This window comes from Mauremys mutica, chromosome 13 (genome assembly GCF_020497125.1).
Source record: "Mauremys mutica isolate MM-2020 ecotype Southern chromosome 13, ASM2049712v1, whole genome shotgun sequence".
NCBI lineage: Eukaryota > Metazoa > Chordata > Testudines > Geoemydidae > Mauremys > Mauremys mutica.
Window position 1 is genome coordinate 48,913,482 of NC_059084.1, and position 18,425 is coordinate 48,931,906.

Below are 18,425 nucleotides of genomic sequence, written 5' to 3' on the forward strand. Positions count from 1 at the left end.
GCCTATGCCGCATGCAGCAGCTCCCATTGACCCGGAGCAGCGATCCGCAGTGATGGGCCAGATCTGTGGACTGGACAGGTAAACACACCAGCCCGGCCGGCCAGGGGCTTTCCCTACACAAGTGGTGACCCCTGTTTGAGAAACCCTGGGCTAGGGACACCATTCCTTACCCATCCCGGCTAATAGCCATTAATGGACTTAACCTTCATGAATTTATCCCAGCACGGTGAAGTGAAGAGGGTCCTAGAGGGAACCGGAATGAACCAGGTTGAGGCTCTGTGGCCTGTGTTATGCAGGAGCTCAGACTAGTTTCTCATCCTGCTCCGTTCTGGCCTTTATGTCTATGGATCTGTGACTCCCCGGCAGGTTGGGGGTGGGCTCAGAATTTGTCTCTGGAGAGGAAAGAAAGAGGCAGGGACCCAACTAAGAATGTTCTGCGCTTTGCGGGAACTTGTATAAATTCCTTCACCTCGTGTAAAAGCAAAGAAGAGGAACAATAATAACAATAAAAGGGTTTGTTGCTGCTAGGCCCTTTCCCAGAACTGATCTCATTGTCACTCACGGGCCTTGGGCGCCCCCAACACCAAACCGCTTCTCTGATCACTGCAGGGGGAGGTTCTTGTCTGAGCTCAGCCCGGCTTCCCCTCACTGTGTCTCCCGCACAGTGATACCGGGCGGTGTCCTCGGGCTTCAGGCCGGTCATTTGCAGATACAGCAGGTTGTTGGAATTGTCTCTGGAGATGGTGAATCGCCCTTTCACTGAGTCTGCGTAAAACTGTTGGCTCCCATCAGTGTAAATGAGTGAAACCCACTCCAGCCCCTTCCCGGGAGCCTGTCGGACCCAGCTCATATGGTAGCTGCTGAAGGTGAAGCCGGAGGCTTTGCAGGAGAGGCGGAGAGAGTCTCCGGGCTTTTTCACATCCCCTCCGGACTCCACCAGCTGCACCTGGGACCGGACACCTGGGAATAAAGACAGGCCATTAATATCGGTATAAAAACAGCGGTAACACAATATTCTTCTCACTCTGCCAGTTATTCAGAGGAGGAAAATACCTTCCAAAGCGGCTACAGCGAAAACGAACAGGAGCAAAAATCCCATTTTCCCGGGTGCTGGAGGGGAAAGTTCTCAGGGACTGGCTGGTCACTGCACAGACCCAGGGGCTGCGGATTGTGTCTCCGGGTGCAGCCTGGGCAGAGAGAGGCACAGATTTAAACAGGAAACTGTCTCCCTCATTTGCATGTCCCCGCTTTATAAGAGACACACACTCCTGCTGCCAGTGATCTGAGTCACTCGCCCTAGGGCTCCGGGTACAGAACAGCACAGTAAAGGGTAGATGAGGGCAGGAGACCATGGCTGTAAACTGGTTCGATAGTTCCCACTCCGTGCAAGGTCAGATTCTGTTCTCAGGTACTTGGTATAAAACTGGAATTTACTTCAGGGCACTGATTCTTCATGTGGGCGAGTTTCAGTGAGAGCAGAATTTGGCTAAGTCTTTTCATTCCAATATTTTCACCTTAAACACACCCAAAACTCGTCTGAGAGGTTTCTCTCTCTCTCTCTCTGTGTGCATTATATATATATGTTAGTGCTTGCAGGTGTGGGTACTTGTATGTGTGGGTGCTTGTGTGATTGTATGTGTGTGTTGATGTGTATAGGTGTTTGTATGGGGGCTTGAAGAACTAAGTTTGTGTGTGTGTGTGTGTGTTTGTGTGACAGTGTGGGAGTGTTTCTGCGTTCATATATGTTGGTATACATATTTGGGTTTAAAAGAATGGGTTTATTTCTGCGTATATTCGTGCTGTGTCTGTGTTAGTGTTTTTATGTGTGTATTGATGCGTCTCTGTTTTTGTGTGTGTGTGTGTGTGTGTTTCTGTTTTTTTGTGCGTGTTTGCAACAGAAAAGGGAGTGAGAGGAACTCTTTGCATGGCCGTGTCTGACGTACAGAGCAATTCCAGAGTGAATGATGAATGAGGTGCATTTAGAAATGCTGCTGGCCTGGAAATACCTATAATCCGGGGACCTGCATTTCTACCCTGACCCTTTCTCTCCGGTGCTCCCATCGGGCGGTTCCTTCCTGTCTGTGACTCATTAGCGCCCCCAGGCGGAGAACTTCCTCTGCAGCTGCCAAGAAGGTTTTTGTCTGAGCCCGGACTCGCTTCCCCGCACTGTGCGCGTCTCTGGCGCACTAACACACGGCGGTGTCCTCCGCTCTCGGGCTGCTCACGTGCAGGTAGAAGCTGGTGCTGTCCTTGGCGGCTGTGAATCGGCCCTGGATGGAGGAGGCGTAGTACTTGTTTGAGGGACTATGGTAACTGACCAGCGACTCCAGCCCCTTCCCGGCTCCTGTCTGATCCAGCCCATCCAGGCGCTGCTCAGAGCGATCCCGCTGGTGGCACATTGCAGCGTATGGGACTCTCCGGCCTTCTTCAGCGCTGGCCCCGACTGGGTCAGAACCACCTGGGAGCGGGCCCTGGGGGAGAAGGGAAACGGGACAGATTGTAAATACGACAAAAATCAGCAGCGGATTCAAGCAGCGAATGTAAGTGAACGGGAGAAGAATCAGCCACATGAAGCACATGTTCCGGGAAAGGTGTGAGACCCAGAGTGAAGCGATGTTATAAATCGCAGCCATTGCAGCGTCACCCAGAGAACAATCCCGCACCCTCCAATAGATTGATCGGTGAGAAAATACCTTCCAACACCGCAGCAAGGAGAATTAAAGTTAGCCAAAGTCTCATTTTCCCGGAAGTTGAAGGGGAAAATTCTCTGGGGAGTTGGCTGGTATCTGTACAGACCCAGGGTGCTCGGGATTCCTGGGTTGCAACTGGGGAAGAGGGAGAGAGAGAGAGAGAGATTTAAACAGGAACCTGTCCTGCATTTGCATATCCCCCTTCTTGGGACACAGAAAACTTCCTCACTTCAAGAGCTCAATGTACCTGCCTGTGGGTTCAGAAAGTGGCACGAGGAAGCGAGGAAGGATGATTCAGGGGGCAGGGTGCCCACCTGGGGCTGTGAATGCCGAGGCTCCTTTCGCTGCTCTAGCCCAGACTTCCTGTGTCACCCGAAGCAACAAGTCACTTATTTCAGGCTCTAGAGTCTAGGGGAATTTTCCAAAGCCCCCAGGTGCCCAACTCCCATTGCTGTACCTCAGTTCTCCGGCTGTGAAATGGGGATAACGGGACTTTCCTCCCTCTGTGGGGTGCAGGGAGGATAGATGAGATAGAAAGTAGGAGGTGCTCAGATATGAGGGTGACTGGGGGGGGGAACATGTGTGTATCTAAGAGATAAAACAATCTGTTACTGTGGGTGTGATGGAAAGATCACGGGAATGTATGGAATGGGTCCATCAATTACCTTCATTGGCCTTGGGCCATTCCCCAATGCAGCGACGGATGGATATTCCTGACACAGCAGCTGGTTGGGTGCCATGATTAACTTGGGCAAGGAATGTCTAGCATAAGAAAAGAGTCTTAGACCTTGGCTACACTTGCATGTTATAGTGCAATAAAGCCACCTAGAGCGCTGACCCTCACTCCCCGTCCATGCTGGCAAGGCACGTAGCGCACTCTGACTCCATGGCTGGAGCGCTCCTGGTTCTCCACCTGGGCGAGAGGAATAATGTTTGATCCACTCCCACTGGAGCACCACGGTGCCAGTGTGGACACCTAATGCACCCTGATTGGCCTCCAGAAGTGTCCCACAAAGCCTGTTCTAGCCACTCTGGTCATCAGTTCAAACTCTATTGCCCTGGCCTCAGGTGGCCAACTGTCAGATCCGCCCTTTAAATTCTCTGGGAATTTTGAAAATCCCCTTCCTGTTTGCTCAGCCAGGCGTGGAGTGCTCTCAGCGCATCTTTCCAGGTGACCAGGCCTCCACGCACCAAGTGATCCCCAGCGTGGAGCAATGCTGAGGTGCTGGACCTCATCACTGTTTCAGGGGAGGAAGCTGTCCAGTCCCAGCTATGCTCCAGCTGGAGGAATTATGATACTTTCAGGCAGATATCAAGAGCCAAGACAGAAAGGGGCCATGAGCGGGACGCCGTGCAGTGTCAGGTTCAAGTGAACGGGCTGCAGAACACCTACCGCAAAATCTGTGAGGCAAACCATCGCTCTGGTGCTACCCCCACAACCTGCCATTTCTACAAAGAGCTGGACGTGATACTTGGGGGCGACCCGACCTCCACTCCAACAACCACCATGGACACTTCCGAGCCCAGCGCACCAAGGGGGGTGGAGGAGGAGGAGGAAAGCAGGAGCGAGGGTGCTGGGGTTGGGGGAGACACCCCGGAATCCCTCGAGGCATGCAGCCAGGAGCTCTTCTGAGTCAGGCGGAAGGCAGTCAGTCGTGGTGGCCAGTGCTTGGGGAAGGACAAGCACCAGAGGAGGTTCCCGGTAAGCAGCTTTTTATGTGGAATAAAGTTTTCAGTGCGGGTTCTTGGGGCCTAGATGTGGAATGGGGCATTGATGTGGTCTCTCACATTGCAGTAACTGGCCTCAGTAGAGCGACTCAGAACAGGACTCACTCCGGATTGGGGTTCACAGATGAAGCGAGGGATCTCTGCGCCGCAGGCCCAGCGGGGCTCCGGGCAGGAAGGGGAGACACATTGCCCGGGAACGGAAGGGTTAAAACTGCCGGGAGGTTTGTGTTACATTCACCCGGGTGCCGGGTCTCCTGTCCCAGCCCGGAGCGGTGTGTGTGTCACTGCTGCCCCCGCGCGGCTGCCGGGAAAAGCGCGATTCCGCAGCCTGGGTTTTTGTAGGATCACAAACCGGTTTCGTGTCACTGTGTCTCTCGCACAGTAATAGCGGGCGGTGTCCTCGGGCTTCAGGCCGGTCATTTGCAGATACAGCTCACTCTTGGGATCATCCCTGGAGATGGTGAATCGGCCTTTCACTGAATCAGGGTAGTATGTACCACTCCCGCCCGTGCTTATAGCAGCGACCCATTCCAGTCCCTTCCCGGGAGCCTGTCGGAACCAGTCCATCCTGTAGCTGCTGAAGGTGAACCCGGAGGCTTTGCAGGAGAGGCGCAGAGAGTCTCCGGGCTTTTTCACATCCCCTCCGGACTCCACCAGCTGCACCTGGGACCAGACACCTGGGAATAAAGACAGGCCATTAATATCGGCATAAAAACAGAGGTAACACAATATTCTTCTAACTCTGCCCGTTATTCAGAGGAGGAAAATACCTTCCAAAGCTGCTAGAGCGAAAATTACGAGGAGCAAAAATCCCATTTTCCCGGGTGCTGGAGGGGAAAGTTCGCAGGGACTGGCTGGTCACTGCACAGACCCAGGGGCTGCGGATTGTGTCTCCGGGTGCAGCCTGGGCAGAGAGAGGCTCAGATTTAAACAGGAAACTGTCTCCCTCATTTGCATGTCCCCGCTTTATAAGAGACACACACTCCTGCTGCCAGTGATCTGAGTGACTCGCCCTAGGGCTCCGGGTGCGGGAGTCAGACTGTCCCGTCCTGTGTCTGTGCAGCGCCGGGCAGAGGGCGCGAGGGTCCTCGTTAGACTTTCGGACCCCTATTAATTTCATCTGGTGACCCCTGGTGTGTGTATTCGGGGAAAGGGTAAATAACTATTTTACTGCTTGAACCCACGCGGCTGCGGCTTCTCAGTGCCAGAGCTTCAGGGTCTGGGGATTGAGGGGTTTTCAGCAGGGGAGGGGAGTAGTCGCATTTGCACCTTCCCCTTTTCCTAAGGGACTGGGGGATTCAACTGCGAGTGGGCCCCAGATCCCAGCCCTGAGCACCCGGGGGAGAGTGACGGACTAGAGCGTCCAGCAAGGACCGTGTGACTGTATCTTTAACACGGTGCCTGATACTGGATCAAGCCCTGATACATTCACGTATCACCCTCAGCAAACAGTGCTGGGGCCTCTCTCATTGCAACACCGATTTTCCTACCGTGCGCACAGGATGAGCTGTTTAAAGGGGACTCGTTATTGAGTGTCCCAGAATTTTTCTTTGCCCATTTTGAGCAAGTTAGAAGGAGTTTGATGTTGAGAAGTTGGGCGGTCAGCACCCCCAGAGAGGTGCGGCAATGGGGGTCCCCAACACGGGGCTCGCTGGCCATTGGACACAGCCGGTCCATGTGGAAGGCGAGAGAACAAAGGAAAATCCATTTGCTGTTATGCTGTTGAAATAAGCTATTTCCTGTGACGTGTGAGCGCAGCCGGGGCAGTTAGGCACTCTGTGCCCAGGGGACAGGAATGGCCTTTGGACACGTGTTTGTATTTCTTCCCAAACTCCCCCTTTCGCTGGGAAGCAGAGACGTGGGGAATAACACTGGTGTCCGTTCGAGCCCCTTCTTCTCGGCTCGGGACCTGTAGGCGCAATGGCGCCGCTTTTCTGTCTCTCTGGGGTTGGTCCCGATGGCTCCGGTTGAAGATGTCGGTTGTTTGTGCCCTGGGAACACTCATCAATCGCGTGATTCTTGCTGTGTCTCTGCTCACCTGGCGCACATGGAATTCTCCCCCCGCTCTGCACATTGGCTGATGTCAGCACTAGTGTGGGGACCCCAAACTGCCCCCAATCAAAGGTGTACGAGGCGCCGCAGGAGTGTGCGTGAAAACAGGCCCATATCCCACCCAACCGGCACAGGCCTAAGTGTGGACAGAAGGGGGAAGGCTGCGGCAGGGGAATCAGGATTGTGCCCTTCTAAACTGCTGCGTGGGGTGCAGAGATTCCTCTGGCTGGCGGGACACAGTCCAGGCAGGGGCCCTTGTGTAAGGCCCTCCACGCGGGGTGAATTTCACCCACAGAGAATTATCCACGGGCTGAGGGGGGAGGTCACCTCTAGATTAGTGACCCCCCTTCCAGTCAATCATCTTCATTCGGGGCTCCGCACTGCCACGGACCTTCCCTCGGGGCTCAGCTTCTCCCTTCATTGGGAGACGGAGGGAGCCTCGCACTGGAGACTGGCTGAGCAGAAAGCCCTGGCGAGTCAGTGGGGGCATCGCACAGTGAGGGCGGATGCACCTGCTCCTTCTTCGCTAAAGTAGCCACTGGGCATCTGCTCCCTGCGCTCCCCGGGGCAGATGGAGCCAGCAGAGCCTCTCTCTCCCCTGGCAGTTGTGTGAGATCCCGCCAAGGGGAGATACTTGGTGCGTCTCTCTCTTCTCATTGATGTGGAGCGAAAGCGCCACCCCCAGGAAATCCCTTCCCCGGTCTCTGCAGGGCAGGTTTTTCGCTGATCCCAGACTGACTTCCCCTCACCGTGTCTCTCGCAGCACAGTAATACTCGGCGGTGTCCTCGGGCTTCAGGCCGGGCATTTGCAGGTAGAAGTTGGCGCTGTCCTTGGAGGCTGTGAATCGCCCCTGGATGGTGGGAGAATAATACTCGCTCTGCCCTGGTTTCCAGTAGCGGACCAGCCACTCCAGCCCCTTTCCCGGCTCCTGTCTGACCCAGTCCATATAATCGCCGGAGACAGCGAACCCGCTCACGGCGCATTTCAGCCGAGTGGATTCTCCGGGCTTCTTCAGCTCTGGACCGGACTGGGTCAGAGCAACCTGTCACCGGGCCCCTGTGGGAAAGGGGGAGAAAAGGGACTAATGAGGGAACCGGTCACATGAAACCCGATTCCCCCTCAGTTAACAGGAGACGAATATCAATAAAAGCAGGTTACAAATTACGTTTTTAGATCAGTGCAGAAAACCAGGAACGTTCGCCCCCCTCCCCAGTGCATCTATGGGGAGAAAATACCTTCCAGAGCCCCCGCAAGGAAAAGTAAATGGAGCCAAAGTCTCATTTTCCCTGGTGCTGCAGGGGAAAGTCCTCAGTGGAGTGGCTGGTAACTGCACAGACCCAGTGGCTGCGGATTGTCTGTCCGGGGGCTGCTGGGACAGAGAGAGATTTAAACAGGAGACAGTCACCTATTTGCATATCCCTGTCCTTGTAAGAGACAAACCCCTTCCCGAGCCGCCTCGTTTTCTTTTCTGGGGCTCAGAGAAAATGGGCAGGTCTTTTGCTCCTGCTCTGGGCCTGACGCAAAGCTCAGCGAACTCAGTGGGAATCTGTCCTTTGACTGTGTTAATTGGATGTGACACTCTGCTAACGGTAATGCTCGAAATACCCAGAGTCGTATTTTCCAGCCGTCTGTCTTAGGTACCTCTGGGCGCGCCCCTCACCACAGCATCTCCGCGCCTCGCGGATTCAGTGTATTTAACCTCCCCACACTCCAGCGATGTAGAGAAGGGCAATCGTGTTACAGCGGGGACCCAGGCTCAGTGCGGGAGATTTTGAAAGGTCTCTGGGTGCCCTCACATGCAGGAAGGCACCTTGTGGGGTCTACAGAAGTGACCAGGCCTCTAACGCCTCTTGGTTTCAATGGAATTTAGGGGAAACTTTAGGAGCCTTCATAGCGTCATTCGGGGCCAATGTCCTTCTCTGCGAGCCTAATTCACTTTTCAATCTGGCTGGTTGGGACTTGCCCAAGCTCCCAGCGGCAGGACATACCTACAATAATAACACGGTTCCCACGGAACAGACGGACTTTAATTTGGGCTTCAGCTCCGATTGGTTGGATGTCACAGGGGTTGGGTCTGAGGGAACCTCAGGGTGTAGTTTTGTGGCTGCTTTTCTTTTGAAAACTGTTACCCGCCATTTTTCTCACAGATTTCAGGGGGATTGGCGGGGTCAAAGTGCAAACGCCGTTTGCGTGTGTAACGGAGCAGGGTAGGTAGGTAACCCACCGCCCCTTGTCTGTCTTGTCCCTAAGGCCGTGCTGTGCCGCATTCCTCAGTGCTGCCCCCGCGTGGTACATGGGAGAAGCGGTCTCCGCAGCCCACCCCCCTCCCTGTTTTCCCTTTCTGGATTATTAGTCAGATTACATCCAGAAAATGAATATTTTGATGGGTTTATTTATTTATTAATTTAACCCAGGATTTTTTTTTCTCCTAGGAAAATGGTCCTTGTGCCAGAGCCACATTTGGTAGAAAAAACATTCAACTGGAAAACAAACAAACAAGCAAACAAACAAACCCACATGGGGGGGTCTGGTGAGACATCGGTGTCTTTCTGCTGGGATGTGTCACTGACACGGGTGACATGAAGTGCAATCCCAGCGTGGGTTATTAATTAGCAGGGTGGCTCCAGGCCCCAGCACGGCCAAGCGCATGCTTGGGGCGGCACGGGGGGGCGCTCTGCCGGTCGCCAGGAGGGCGGCAGGCGGCTCCGGTGGACCTCCCGTAGGCGTGCCTATGAAGGGTCCATTGGTCCCGGCTTAGGTGGAGCATCCGCAGGGGAAAATCCCCTTAGTGTTCCCGGGGTCCCTTGTTAGGAAATATTTTCCCCCAGTCTCACACAGAACATTTTCCTGCCACCACGTGGCTACCGACCTTCCTTCAGCTTTAGTTCATTCTGAGCGTGTTTTGTCTCTTGGCAGCCTAAAATATGTCCCTCGATTTCACAAGTGGCTCTGGGGATTTCTATTAACCCCTGGAAAATCTCTCCCTAAAAGTCACATCTTTTCTCTTTCCCTCTCCCCCTGGTTTATGTGTCTGTCACCTCTGTGACCTGGCAGGCTGGGATCCCAGAGCCAGCCTTGTCACAGCAGCAGGGGAAGAAGGTTTTATCGGAACCCGCCGAAGAGGTGCGGTGCCGGGGATCGGACGAGAGGTTCATTTCTCGCTTTGGAAGGTGGGACTCCAGGAAGCCCTGTTCAGTTTGCTCTGTATGGACAGACTCGCTCTGGTCTGTCTGAATGAACAGACAAAGAAACAATTACAAGCCCAGCCAGCAATGAGAACTTGCCTAGCAGCTGGCACCTACGGGAATGTCAAAGCCAACTAATGAAAACGCGCTGAGTGGGGCGCTGTCTGACCTCCCTGCTGGGGGATGCTGAGGAGGTGTTGGGTCCTAAGTCCCACCTGTTCAAGGGAGTTAGGTGCCTAACGCCAGTTGGGATTCACAGCCCTCTCCTGGAGTCTGGTGCCCCCGCTGTTACTTAACCCCCACCGCCCAAAGCCCTTGAGCCAGAGAAGGATTTGTTGGTGCTTCCCTTAGCTGTTAGCCTAGTGGTTAGAGCACGTCCCTAGCATATGGTAGAGCCAGTTAAATTCCCTCCCCCCCGCACCTGATTTGGGACCGGGATTTGAGCCCACATCTTCCACTGTCAAGGGGAGGGTGACATTGGGCTGCAGACACCCCGTTCTCTTTCAGTCCTCATGAGTATTAAATTAGTCACAGTGCAACAGCTTCAACAGGAGAGATTGAAAGACCCCTCCCCAAAATACCCCATAGCCTGGTGCTTAGGCCATTCACCCAGCAGCGTTTTGCTGCTGTGACATGTGACTGTGTCACAGGAGCCTAATTCATATTTTGAGAAGTGACTTAGGAGACAGAAAAAATGTATTTACCATGAGGCTTAAGTGAGTGAGGAACCTAAGATATTTGGGGGAAATTACCTGCAATCTGTTTACACGAGTAAATGCTCTCTGGGGTGACTAAAGGCTGCAGTGTTAGCGGAGATCTGGGTTCTCTCACTGAGGGTTTTTGAATGGCTGTAGCTGTGGTTTGTGTCACTGTGTGTATCTAGCACAGTAATACGTGGCCGTGTCCTCGGTTCTCAGGCTGCCCAGCTGCAGATAGGCCGTGCTTATGGAGGTGTCCCTGGTGATGGTGAATCGCCCCTGGAAGGCCTGGGCATAGCCAGTGCCACCACTGCTGGGGGTTATATATCCGATCCACTCCAGTGCTTTCCCGGGAGCCTGCCGCACCCAGTTAATATTGTAGCTGGTAAAGGTGTAGCCGGAGGTTTTACATGTCACCTTCGCAGACTCTCCAGGCTTCTTGATTTCTGCCCCGGACTGAGTCAGCTGGATTTGGGAGCTGACACCTTTAAATAAACAACAATAAAAACACAGTTAATTCCATTCTTTTCCTCCTCTTCCCAGGTTTATCCAAGTCCTTCCATTGCCCTCCTCATGGCAGTTTCTGATCTGCTTGTGGGTAATGACGAATTGATCCACCCCGCACTGCTGGGAAGGCGGGAAGTGCAGGTCTGACCATTCTGCAGAGGGGAAACTGAGGCACAAACCCAGCCTGAGATTTTTCAAGCTGTCTAAGGGATTTTGACACCTAGTTCCCGTTAAAATAACGTGAATTGAGTATTAAAATCCTCTTGATGGCTTTAAAATTCTATCCTATGTGATTTGTTTAAAGCTCTAGGATTTGGAATCCAGAATTCCTGAATCCCTCTGCTATGTCTTAGTCTTAAAACCATTTCCCCTGCCCTAGCCCAGCTGTCCTAACCAGACACCTGTGGGCTCATCCACTCACCTGAGAAAGCTGCCAAAAAGACGAAGAACCCCAGACAGATCATTTTCATTCTCCACAACAACCTGGTGGGCGGCAAAGCAGTAACCCTTCGTCTGCTGGCAGCTCTTCGGTGAGGGTCGCCTGCTCGCCTTTATCAGCCAATTTCCCTTCTTCATTTGCATGTGGGTGTTGCTAAATCATTTGACTAAACCTCAGCTTCACGCACCGTTACAAATAAGTGACCTCGGAGTTTAGAGTGACCCAGTCATGGAGGACGCCAGAGCAAATGAATGAAATTTAGGCACCAATCTAGGAAAACACTAAATCACACTGACCTCAGTGGTACTTAAATACGGGCTTACAGATTATTGGTAAAATCCAATATTAAGATGCCTAATTCTGGACCAATAAAATGTAACACCCAGGATATGAAACTGAAATAACAGAATCAATGAATGTGTAAACACTAGCGCCCTTCACTGGTGGAATACGGACGAGTCCTGTGATTTTCAGACCCTCCGAGGAGCGCTGGGTACTCAGCTTCCACTGATTGGAAAGGGCTTTGGCTGAGCAAACCCTCGCTTTGTCCTCAGCACCTAAGGGTGGAATTTTCAATGATTCCCTGTGAGTGTTCCCGGGTTCAGTCTTTGGGAAGAAATGCTTCATAATCGAACATGACAGTCTGCTGCCCCCATGTGGGTCTGATAAACAGAGAAAACAGTCCCTCCTTTTCTTCCTTTAGGTTAATGTAACTTGCTCATTTTTGTCTCCTGTAACCCATAGGGCAGAGGGGGGGGGGATTTTTCTTTGACGGCTGATTTGCTTTTAGAACTGTTTCCAGGGATTTTCATTGATCTGCGAAAAGTCCATTTGTCCTAGTCACAAGAAACTTCTCTCGGAAGCACCTGCCGCTGCTGTTGTCTGGCCGCTTGCTGCACGAGGAGGATGGGTGCGAAGTCAAGGAGCAGGTTTGCTAGGCACAGTCAGTGAGCAGGTGTGGTTATGTTATAGGTACGTGTTATCCACAAACAGGAGGAGAGACTAGTTGCTTGTAATATCCTGACCTGGCCCTAAATTATATGAATCTAGAGAGTCCTCGTCAATGTCTTGAGTATGTAGCAATGTCTCTGTGTGTCCTATGAATTACCGGACAAACAAACCAATGTTCAGTGTGGCCAAGAATGTCGCTTGTCTTGTTAGGCTAAGTATTTCAAAGCCACCAAAGTGAGCTGGAATCCCAAATTGTGCATCTAACTCCTGTAGTCAGCTCGGGGGAAAATCTCATTCTTAACTGTGAGCAAGTGACAGCCCCTCTCTGTGCTGCCCCAGGGGTTTGCATGGCTGTGAGTGGATTTCTGCTCACTGTGTATCTAGCACAGTGATACCGGGCGGTGCCCTCGGGCTTCAGGCCGGTCATTTGGAAATACAGCAGGTTGTTGGGATTGTCCCTGGAGATGGTGAATCGCTCTTTGACCCAGTTTGTATAGTAGATTTCTCCCGAATCAGACCTAATCCAGGCTACCCACTGCAGCCCTTTCCCGGGAGCCTGACACACCCAGTCCATCCAGGAGCTGCTGAAAGTGAACCCAGAGGCTTTGCAGGAGAGTTTTGGGGACTCTCCTGTTTTTTTAGTCGTCCACCAGACTCCACCAGCTTCACACCACACCAGACACCTGTGAACACCCAACATACCGGTAACGTGGCCAGTGCATAGTACAATACAGAATGTAACTGTTTATTGACATAACTCTAGGGAACAAGAACGCACCTGAGAGAGAGAGAGCAGAGAGCAAGAGAAGGGATCTCCATGGGGAGAGCATGATGGCAAATGGAGAGAACTAGACCCAGGGGTTGCAGAAAGGGGTGTGGTTTGGAAGGGTGTCTTGGCACCTTGGCTTTAAACAGGCGGCTTCCTCCTGAATTTGCTTCATGGCTTGTTTGTGGTGTATAAAGAGCAACTGGATGGGCTTGTGGTTAAAGCACGGGACTCAGGGTTGGTCTATACACACACTTGCAGGAAAATAATTGTATCTGTTTAATTCAGACCTTTGGAAACTAAAGCTTGAATTAGAATCCTTGGCCTAAAGAATCCACACAGAGCCTGGCACGTCAGCCTCAAACGCTTAACATCAATGTAGTGATTGGGGTGGAAAATTCATGGCAAAAGGATCATTTGCAATGGGAAGTCACTTGGAAGCATAGGATCAGCCAGGCCGAGAGTCTCAAATTGATAAAATTGTCAGGCCTGTGTTATTCCAGTGCTCAGACTGTGCCCTGAAATCCCTGACTCTAAGAAAGTGACCTAAAGGAGTTAGGGACACTGATTTCATTTTTTTTTGTAGTGCAGTTTGAACACCTAAACCTTAGGTCATCTGCCAAGCCCAGCCTTTATTTATTGGGGCCTGGCTATTAAAAATATAGAGGAAAATAAAGAAGCAGATAGGTGCTAAGTACCTAACTTCTATTGAAATCTATGGGAGTTAGGCACCCATCTGATTCTGAAAATCCCACAAAGGGCCTGTCTGATTTTTCTGTCACCTAAATACTTTGACAAATTGGCCTTTAGGTCCAGATTTTTCAAGGTGTTGAGACATTGCTGTGCTCAGCACTGAAATGCCAAAGTGATTTAGGAGACTGAATCTCACCTTCAAATACATAGATACCTGGTAACATCTGGTCCCTAGTGCTGCCATTTGTCACCTGTAAAAAGGAGAGAATGATACTTCTCCCCATTGCAGGTATCAAAGTCAGATTCAGGATCACTCTGTTTGTCAGACCACTCTGTTTATTAGCAAAGCGCTCTGCTAATACACCCAGATAATGTGAGCATCATGCAAGACTCAAACTATTTTATTTATACAGATAAAAGGACGTAAACTTAACAAGATAACAAAAGGAAGCAGAACTGATAAGTTTACCTGGAGCTAGATATACATATCTTATTTCCTTACTAACTATTACCGGTCTCCTGTTAATGTCCCACCATTAGCTTAAGTGGACCCATTGTTTCATACTTTAATGTTTCTCTTCCTGAGAACTATATTTCAATGTTCCTTATTCCTGCTTAAAGGAACATACAGCATTTCTTTAATCCATTCTATTTGTACAATCTAATTCGTTCTACTTTCACAGGGTTTCATGGATATGAGGATAAATTCATGTTTGAGGTGCCGCAGTGCTGTATTGATGGGGTTTGTGTAACTACCCAGCTAGAAAAATTGGCTTCAGCCCTTGAGGCTGAGCTCAGACTGGTGAATTTCCACCTGTCGAATCACTGACAGAAAAGGTTTCAGGCTAATATTGTTTGTGTTACAATAGCACCAAGAGGACCCAGCTGAGTTTAAGGCCTCGTGCCTGTGAGACCATCCTGTACACAGCCTAGGGCTGAGATTTAAAAAAAAATGTCTAGTGTATGAAAAGCGACTTTAATCCTTGGAGGGCCTGATGCAAAAGGCCTTTACAACTCAGTGGACGCCACCCCACTAAGTACAACATCATTTGTGTCATGCCCTGTGTTCATAAACCTGATGCTGGAAACTTTTTGGCTGTTGCTCAAAATATCAACGCAAATATCTTCACCAGTTTGCAACGGAGTTCTCGCTAAACCAGAGCTAATTATGGTGCAGAGGATGCTTCCCTCATAGGGTCATCAATTGTGATTGATGCCGAAATCTCTCCGAGCTATCAGATTAGTAGAAGAGCCCTGGGCAGATTCCTAGCTAGGGATAAAATACCAAATCTGACTAATTATAGTGAGACTATTGGTGGGATTGAGGAATGAAGGGTGTTGCCCAATATTAGTGAGGTCATGGACCTTCACCTGTCAAAGACTCAATGTCATTTCTGCATGATCAACAACAGGCTGAGCTGGTGCAGAATGACTGTGGAGTGTGCTTTTGGCCGTTTAAAGGGCTGCTGGTGCTCTCTGTATGGGAAGCTGGACCTGGTCGATGACAACATCCCCGCAGCTATATCCGCGTGCTGTACCCTCCATAACATTTGTGAAGTGAAGGCTGAAAGATTCACTCAGGCATGGAAGTCGGAGGTTCAACACCTGGAGGCTGAATTTGCACAGCCAAAGAGCAGGGCTATTGGAGGGGCCCAGCACGGGGCTGCAAGGATTAGGGATGCCTTGAGGGAGCAATTTGAGGCTGAAAGCGACCTGTAAAGTCTGATGTCCTGCATGGGATTGAAGTGCACTGGTTCCAATGTTAGTAGGAATCTGTGCTTGCTACACTGACTTGCTTTGTCTGTTGCTTTCCTGGGCTAAGGTATCTTCTACTTTATGCAATAATAAAGAATGTTTTCAAAGTCAAAAAATTCATTTGTTGAAAAGAAAATTCATTTATTCAAAAGAAACACAACTGCTTGGGAAACAGAAAGGGCATGACACATCTGTGCTGTGTGGAATGAGGGAAGGGGGTGGGGTGGGGAATGGTACAATCACAGGTTTGTGTATGTCCTCTTCTCATATTCAGCCTTCAGCTCTGGAGTGCTGAGCAGTGAGTGCTGCACTTCAGGCTGGCTAATTCATGGTGATGGGGGTTGAGTGCAGTGGGGAAGGGTCGTAGTTTGCAGGTCTGAGTGGTGAAGCTACAGGTGTTGGAGGCAGTTGGTGGTGATAAGAACCCGGATGTTGGGGAAAGTGGGTTGGAGGTGACATGGGGGCACAAGGGAAAGAGTTTTGGGACAAGGGCTGGGGGGGCAGGAGGAGGGGGCGGGCATGGTAGTGCTCTGCCTTCATGGCTACGAGTGCCTGGATCGAGTCCGCTTGGTGCTCCATGATGCTTATCAGCCACTCCGTGCTTTTCTGCCGGAGCACCGTGCTTTTGTGCCGGTGCTCCTCATTCTGCTGGTGAATTCTCCTTTCACTCTCCCTCCACTCCTGTGCTTTTAGATTCTCATTAAGGGACTGCTGCATTACTTCATGCAGCATGTCTTCTTTGCATCTACGTGGCCTCTTCCTAATTCTTAGGAGCCTCTTGGCTGGTGATAACACAGACGACTGATGTTTCAAGGTTGCATCTGCAAAGGCAAAATGCAGCTCTTAACAGAGGCAGCATTGTTCACACCAGACAGAGCAATGATTCCCCCATACGTAAGGTCCAGCACAGTCTACACTATAGCATAATTTGCCCGTCCCATAGCGAGTGCACATAACCCACAGGAACCCCAAAATGGTGAGTAAGCACAGGGTCAAGGTGGATTGATTGTTTCACAGCCGTACTATCCTCTGGGTTTCTGTGCCATGGGGAGAGCCAACAGTGGCAGGGGGCCCCTAATCTGAACACTGTCCCCACATTTTCCACAGGATGAGTTAGTCCTGGAAGATATCTCGCTGCTGAGGGTGACTTGGGAAGCAAGGGAGGATCTTCTACTGCAATGCGCCTTCCGCCCTGGCCCATATGCAGCTTGCCTGTGTGCCGCAATGGTCCCCCCGCCCCTCACGGCACAGTGGCCTGGACATGTTAGCCTGACTGGGACAAGGACCACAGCGGCTCTCCCAAGGAACCTGCGCAAGCGCATTGCCCAAGTTCTACATGAGACCTTTGAAGAGATCAGTGAGGCCAATTACCGCGATGTGAGAGAGCACATCCACTCCCTTTTACCCATCTAGGCAGGCATGCAGCCCTAACCCTCCTCACCCCAAGAGCCTGCACCGAATAGCTTCCTTCCCAAAATAAAAGCCGCTTACCGGGCACCTGCTCTGGTGTTTGTTCTTCCCCGAGCACCAGACACCGCGACTGGCTACCTTCCTCCTGGCTTGAGAACAGCTCCTGGCTGCATGCGTCTAGGGATGTCGCGGTGTCTTCCTCCTCCTCAGCACCCTCACTCCCGCTTTCCTCCTCCTCCCGCCTTGTTGCACTGGGCTCTGAAGTGTCCATGGTGGTACTCGGAGTGGAGGTGGGGTTGCCCCCAAGTATCACGTCCAGCTCTTTGTAGAAATGGCAGGTCGTGAGGACAGCACCAGAGCAGTGGTTTGCCTCGTGGGCTTTGTGGCAGGCATTCTGCAGCTCCTTCACTTTAACCCTGCAGTGCAGTGCATCCCGGTCATGGCTCCTTCCCATCATGGCCCTGGATATCTGCCCAAAGGCATCATAATTCCTCTGGCTGAAGCCCAGCTGGGACTGGACAGCTTTCTCCCCCCAGACACTGACGAGGTCCAGCGCCTCACCATTGCTCCATACTGGGGATTGCCTGGCGCGTGGAGGCCTGGTCACCTGGAAAGATGCGCTGAGAGCACTCCACGCCTGTGTCATAGGTCTCACCCCCACTTGGAGCTGTTGGGTTCTGTGGGGACCTGCACTGGTTTCCTTCTAAACTAAAATCCTTGTTTAGATCTAGTAAAATCTGCCACCACCCAATCAGGAAACGTGGATTGGGACACAGTCCTTCCCCAAAATCCTAGGGGATCCCAAGAGCCCCAAATCCATGGAGTTCTTACACCTAGGAGAAATAAACCATTCCCCCCTGCTTCCTCCCCCCTCCCTTTTCCTAGGAGAGATACCGGGATTTAACTACAGAGGGATACCTCCCCCTCCCCTTTCCCTGAGAATCCACCCAAGGAAAGACCAACCAAGTCCTTAATAGAAAAGAATTTATTAAAGAATAAAAAGAAAGTCACTGTCTCTGTAACCAAGCTGGAACAATACACAGGGTCTAAACTTATCAATCGCTGGAGAGAATTCCCCCTCCCCCTTTATTTCTCAGTGAAAGCAAAGTAACAGCAAACAGGAATAAAGAATTTCCTTCAGCAAAACACACAATTGCAAATGTAGAAATCAAATTATAAGACTAATTCGCCTTTCTAATTAATACTCACTATTGAATAGTAGAAACTACTCCAGGAGAACTTGGAGACATGACTGGCCTCTTTTAGATCCAAAAAGAGAACTCTGAGCAAACAAGGAACACAGACAAAGGCTTCCCTCCACAGAGATTTGAAATTATCCTGTTCCTTGATTGGTCCTCTGGTCAGGTGTTTCTCAGGTTACTGAGCTTGTTAACCCTTTCCAGGGAAAAGAGACCTTAACCCTGATCTGTTTATTTATGACACGCCCCCCAAATCGCAGACAGTGGGGGAACCACACTGGCGGTGATTTCCTTCTAGAACTTTAAAATAAACAGATTAACAAAACACATGCACTATTACATATACTACTA

General features: G+C 51.2%; 2 gene segments (V, D, J or C); both read right to left on the reverse strand.

The window, feature by feature from the left end:
• Nucleotides 1-643: 643 nt before the first annotated feature.
• On the reverse strand, nucleotides 644-1,099 carry LOC123348494 (the record flags this gene model as incomplete). The annotated part of the segment is given in 2 exon segments: nucleotides 644-960; nucleotides 1,054-1,099. Coding segments are annotated over 2 exon segments (363 nt in total), but the record flags the coding sequence as incomplete, so codon positions are not given.
• A 9,409-nt stretch (nucleotides 1,100-10,508) lies between these two features.
• Nucleotides 10,509-11,369, reverse strand: LOC123348481. The segment is given in 2 exon segments: nucleotides 10,509-10,839; nucleotides 11,283-11,369. Coding segments are annotated over 2 exon segments (366 nt in total).
• Nucleotides 11,370-18,425: the final 7,056 nt, after the last annotated feature.